Genomic DNA, 5,657 nt, shown 5'->3' with positions numbered 1-5,657 from the left:
AGGGTGAGAGAACAAGAAACAAAAGTAACTATAGCAACGACTTGAAAATGACTAGAAACAATAAGAATGTCCTGTGCTGACTCAGCTTACTCCACCATGACTCAGCGGATGAATAAGCAGTCTACAAATTACGAGACAAACTATCCCAGATAGGGTGCAGTCTGAGTAATCGGCAGGAGTCAAAAACAATAGGCACGAGAGTCCAAAATGTCGCCACAAAAATAACCATGGCGATAGCAACACAAAAACATGAGAACCAAATGTTCGAGTGTACTCCAAATGTTCCGAGTGCTCCCCCATCATACCAAAAGCATCCTTCTCCTCGCCAACTCGATCGCAATCTCCTCCAACCGTTCCTTTGCTTCCTCGAAGGTGATTGGAAGGTAGATAGCTTCGCGCATCTCTCCTAACCAATTATTAAGCTCCGCATCATGGTTCATATCTTCTTCGTCCTGATACAGTCCTTGCTCCAAGATCCTGTACTGAAAGAGGCAGTAGAGATTGAATCTGGGCGATAGATTCAGCGGGGAGTGGAAACGGGATTTTGCATTCGAACAATATTCTCGTCTGACAACGGTACAAGGCCGCCATCGATGAGGGCAAGGTCAAGAAGGCCCCGACTAGATCGTCGCCCAACTTCGAGGGCAACCTCACCGACGAGGAGCAAATCATCAAGTACCTTGCCGGCTGTGGCATATGGACCCAAGGGAGACACTACGAGGCTGCCATTGAGCTCGCGAAGTTGTGTGGAGTCAAGGGTGCACCGACACCGGACCCTTTTGCTGACTAAGTGGGGAGTACAGACGCTGCGTGCCCCCCCCTCGTCGCCGTCGCTGTCGTCGCCGCCGTTTTGCGTCTGTGCTATTATTTGGACTTTAACAATTTTTATATCGCACTATCGAATCGTTATGACTCCACGGCATCACTATGTAATATGACCACTCCTCCCGCCGCATATCCAAATCGCATTGTATGATGATCATCGCTATGGACGCTACCCCGAATCGCGATGTAAATGACCATTGAGTCTCGGACCATATTGTAATCTATTTCCATACAAAAATAATACCATTATATCGCTCCCCATTGTCATCGGAGACAATGTCTCGCTCTAAGTGGGGAGGGTGTAAGGTGGGCACCACTGAGTGGCACCAAGTTTGGACGTGTTTGGTTACTGAGTGATAGATGGATGGATTGGGCAGGCGGATCATTAGACAACAACTATCCCTGAATCTGCTTAGCTCAATTACCTATCTTGTATCTCTCGCAATAAGACAAGGTTCCGTTTATTGGTGTGTGTGTGATACAAGCTAACTCTACTGACTACGGAGATTCTACAGTTCAGACAAGGGTAAAGGCAAGCAGCCCCCATCTGTTCAGCCCAAGAAACAGTATGTGCGCCCCCTCTAGCTCACATGCGCCCAACTACGAGGGCGGAAGTCGGGGACGGGACAACTACTGACAGTAAGAGTAATAATACTAGATCTGTCAAGTCTCGACACCACATGTATAGTAGGACTGAGCAGTTCTTATAAGTAGATGTATAACATACATTTTGAACAACAACTAGTACTGTGGCAGCAGGATAATTTCACAAAAATCAAGGAGAAATCACTTTTTTTTTCCAGGGGGGGCGGGGTATTAGACTGGGAAAGGGAGGTTTGGAGGGAAATACAGTGGCTCCCAGCTAATATTGAGTGAGTATAGTGGGCTCAAAGAGCTTGAGAATTGTAGATTTAATAATATCAGGTATGAATTCCCCATTAGCAAGGCCAGAGTAGTAAGGCCACAATGGTACTGTGGCTCATCCAGCAGGCGACTGACTGCAGCATATCCCATCCTCAGGACCTGCCTTGCAATATACAGCTTATTCAGAAGAGTATACTACAGAAACAAATGGGAGATGAGCCGGCAGCTAAGGCCAATATAAGGTGGAACTTAAGTGGTCTACCACTGGTCCCTGACCCCAGGTGTGGGCCTGGGCAGGTATATAAAGTGTCCAGGTTTTGGGCTGGACCATCCAGCAGCACACCACGGACCACCAGAATATGCCCCTCCACCAGCCCATACCACGTGCCCACAGCCTCCTTAGGTGTATTATTTTTGTAAATAGGTTCTCTAATAAGGTATGCTTGGGGGAGTACCTGAGTTGCAGGTATCATGATGCAGTAAAATATGTATTCTTCTTATCTATTAACAAAGGTCCAGTATACATATGGATCTACAGTGTCCTGACATTTGGCCTCAACTGAACAACACCTCACTGACACATGTCCACCATGAGCTCTCGGGCATACCAACGGGCACATGCAGCTGCAATGATGGCAGGAGGTGTGGTTACGGATGCAACCTGCATTACCATGTTCATTCTGCATCAGTGAAAGCCTGGATGGTCATATCCTCGTCCTCCATCTCCACGAACCACTGCCTGAGCATCTCTGCCGGGCTCACCTCGCCCTTCACCTCCTCGAACACCACCTTCGCCCGCGGGCTCACGACGGGGCTCATCTGCCCCAGCCTGGGCAAGTGCACCACCAGCCCGTGATCGCCCACCACCGTGCGGTTCAGAAAGAGTTTCACCGCCGCGATGCAGTCCGTGGCCACCTTGAGCACGCCCGTCGCCGACCTGAGCAGAGTGGCCTTCTCCTCCTCCTCACTCATGGCGCTCGCGCTCATGAGCATGCGCACCGCATCCGCGAGGGCCGTCGTCATGCTGTACAGCCCCTCGTGTGCGCTGCGCAGCTTCGCGGACAGCAGCGCGGGGTGCTGCATCACCGCCTCGACGATCGTCAGCAGCTTGCACACCATGTCGACGACCTCGCGCACGAGGTTGTACATCTGCCCCATGCTTGACACGTGCGACATGCACGAGTGCGAGTGTGCGTGCCCGATGAACACTGTGATGGTGGAGGGGCACTGCATCAGGAAAAAGAGGAATGTCTGAAGGTCTAAATGTCTAAATGTGTTTATGATCCAGGTATAGCAATTGAGCAGGGGTGAACTGTTGGGTCCACTGGTTGTAATCTACTTCTGTATTCAATAATGTATTGTATCCCATACACAAAATGCACAATATGTCTTGCTAGGGTTGTATCAATACAGGGTCTGAACAACCCAAATTGAGGTTCTAAAGGTCTCACGCACTGAAAGGATTTCGCGCAATGTGATTGGTCGAGCAGTGTCTGACGTGTCTAAAAAGTCTGATGCTCAGCCTTTTCAAACCCTTTCCTTTTTACTGATGTGGTCGTGCATGTGCCGGAGCGCATCGAGCACTTGCGCTGCCGGCGTCAGGCCACTTGGGAATTCCAGCATCAGGGGTGTCTTGATCAACTGAGAGGAGGAAGAGGAAGACGTGGATGAGATACTGCTGATCAAGGACTGACCTCCGCGGTGCCCATGTTCTGAAGGGTGCCTCGTCTGTCCCGGTTGCGCCGTGCCTGTTAGTGATGGTACGGTGATAAGCCTTAGGATCGTCTGAGCCCCGAAAACGCGGACTCAGCACATCATACAAGCGCCCCAGAGCTTATTCGACACAGCGCTCGCACGCCTCTAGGCTTCTATGGGCTCTAAAAGACTTTTTCTATTTAGCTCCGGACTTCCTAACATCCTCGAGGCGTACGCGGACCCATTCCACGTTTTATCTCCGCCAACCGAAGCTCCGGAGTGACTTAACCAATGCGACTTCTAGCCGAATTAGCTCCGGGACCCGCGGACACTTCTATCGAGGGGTGTCGTCCTCATGTCCACCCTCCAGCACTCACTCCTCCCCCGTTTCCGTCAAAATACCAAAGGTACGGACGCATACGAGTCACCATGAGGTCAGCATCAGTCAGCAAGCGGCCGGAGGTAATTAGCACGTGATCGGCGTGTCGCACGGAGTGATGGGACCGCTTGGGTCAGGTGGCGGAGCGTCGAGGCGACCTATAGGGGCTGGAAAGAGCAAGTGGGAGCACAAGAGAGTCGTATGGTGTATGGTATAGCGGAGGAAAGTGCTGAGCAATCCTGTGGGTAGCGGCGTTTATTTGTTATTTATCTCCGGACGGTCGCAAAGTCATTCCTGTAGTATAAATTGTACAAATTAGCGTACAGAAAAACAAGTTTTCGACTTCACCATCTCAGCAAATTAACGTTACGATCTCAGCGACCCGAGAAGTTCGAAAGCGTCGGACTTAGCGACTTATAACCGATCCTAGCTTTGCCAATAGGCCTGACTCTTCGAGAGAAATATCTCCGCCATCGATTTAATTAGCTCCGGTGAGGCTCACATAGTGAAACAAAATTAAACAAGTCTTTCTAGCGTCTTCTACTCCCGTGAGCCCGAACCTATACTCGGTTCCATGGTTTGCGACTTTGTTTGCAACTTTTCGGAGATAAATACTCTGGAGCGTCCATTAGTGTTTGTTTCAGGCTTCAAGGTTTTGTTTTATTTTTCTAGGTCTTCCTACAGACTACCCTACGGCGTCTTACTCCTCCTTTCCCCCTCGAACTATTAAATACCCTTCAGTTGTCTCGGACCACCTTCACCCATATCACGGGGTTTAGGTTTATTTCCTTTGGTCCTTGGTGATTGTTGTGTGTCAGTGTATATCAACGGGCAGTGCATCGCGCCCACCCACGCCCTGCCTGGGCGTGCGCAGGTCACCCATACCCCTCGCCACGTGGGGCATCGCCGTCGCCTCTCTCTGGCGCATCTGCAGTCTAGACAATCCCGATCGTCGTGCTTGCTGGCTTACCCCTATCCTCCGACTCGTCACCCTCGGACAGCAAGCTCTGGTCCGACCCCGAACTTCTTCTGTCAGGCATGGGCACCCGCACTGGGCCACGACGGCCAGGAACCGGCGGCAGTGAGCGAAGAGGTGCCCCGCGAGCTTGAGCATCGACTCCGTCTCGCCCTCGGCCCGCTCCTCGTTGTCCGTCTCCCCGCCCGCCTTCTTGGTCTGCGCAACGAGTGCTGCGCATGCTCCTGAGTGAGCGGCAGATGTCTCAGCATGGCTATGCATAGATATAGACAAATACTATACATCACCTGGGAACAAGACCCATTGCAAATGGCTAGAAAGATCATTCCTCAGCATGAGGGACACTCAACTTTCCATTCCAACACACAGCACTCACCTGAACTCTGATTAAACAAGGAGCAATATCATACTCAAAGACACTCAAGCTACAAAGGTCGTGGTAAGCATGACAACCACACTTGGAGGATACCAAAAGATTCACGAGGCAGACAGGGGCTAGAAGGGAGCATGATTCGGCATTCAGTCACATCCCCGATGCACCAGCAAACACAACAAACTGGATACTCCCTTGAAGGAGGAATTGACCCGCTGATAAGGACTACATTACTCACCAATGCCAGTACAACCGTTGTGGGTGCCAACGTGCAAGACACCGATGACCACTGAGACCTGCCGATGCGAGCCAAACTCCCCCTCAGGAACCATATACAGCCACTCCTAAAAGCCGCTACTTATCGTAGAAGTCGGTGGGATGCATCTTTGTTGACGAGGGGAAGGTGAGACCGTGAGGAAGAAGTGAAGTGTTCGGACGCGAGTTTGTAAATTGAAGCGGAGCTGTAACTCGTGAAGCGCCGTCTGGCACCGGCAACTTACCCCTCCTTTGTTCAAGAAATCGACCTTGAGAACTTGCACTAAGTT

At 50.9% G+C, this 5,657-nt stretch overlaps 3 protein-coding genes across 3 annotated transcripts; 1 reads left to right on the top strand and 2 right to left on the bottom strand.

The window, feature by feature from the left end:
* Positions 1-279: 279 nt before the first annotated feature.
* GLOTRDRAFT_133157 (uncharacterized protein) lies at positions 280-790 on the top strand (the record flags this gene model as incomplete). Its single annotated transcript, XM_007872079.1, has 3 exons — positions 280-372; positions 423-494; positions 584-790. The coding sequence occupies 3 exons, from the start codon at positions 280-282 to the stop codon at positions 788-790; spliced, it is 372 nt and encodes a 123-aa protein (XP_007870270.1).
* Positions 791-2,364: 1,574 nt separating this feature from the next.
* Positions 2,365-2,847, bottom strand: GLOTRDRAFT_133156 (uncharacterized protein; the record flags this gene model as incomplete). The annotated part of the gene is made up of 1 exon (XM_007872078.1): positions 2,365-2,847. The coding sequence occupies one exon, from the start codon at positions 2,845-2,847 to the stop codon at positions 2,365-2,367; it is 483 nt and encodes a 160-aa protein (XP_007870269.1).
* Positions 2,848-4,698: 1,851 nt separating this feature from the next.
* GLOTRDRAFT_133155 (uncharacterized protein) lies at positions 4,699-5,075 on the bottom strand (the record flags this gene model as incomplete). The annotated part of the gene is made up of 3 exons (XM_007872077.1): positions 4,699-4,786; positions 4,816-4,963; positions 5,027-5,075. The coding sequence occupies 3 exons, from the start codon at positions 5,073-5,075 to the stop codon at positions 4,699-4,701; spliced, it is 285 nt and encodes a 94-aa protein (XP_007870268.1).
* Between the last annotated feature and the right edge of the window lie 582 nt (positions 5,076-5,657).

Source organism: Gloeophyllum trabeum, assembly GCF_000344685.1.
Source record: "Gloeophyllum trabeum ATCC 11539 unplaced genomic scaffold GLOTRscaffold_00016, whole genome shotgun sequence".
Taxonomy (NCBI): Eukaryota; Fungi; Basidiomycota; class Agaricomycetes; order Gloeophyllales; family Gloeophyllaceae; genus Gloeophyllum; species Gloeophyllum trabeum.
Note: the sequence above shows the minus strand (reverse complement) of the source record. Positions and strands in the feature narration are given on the sequence as shown.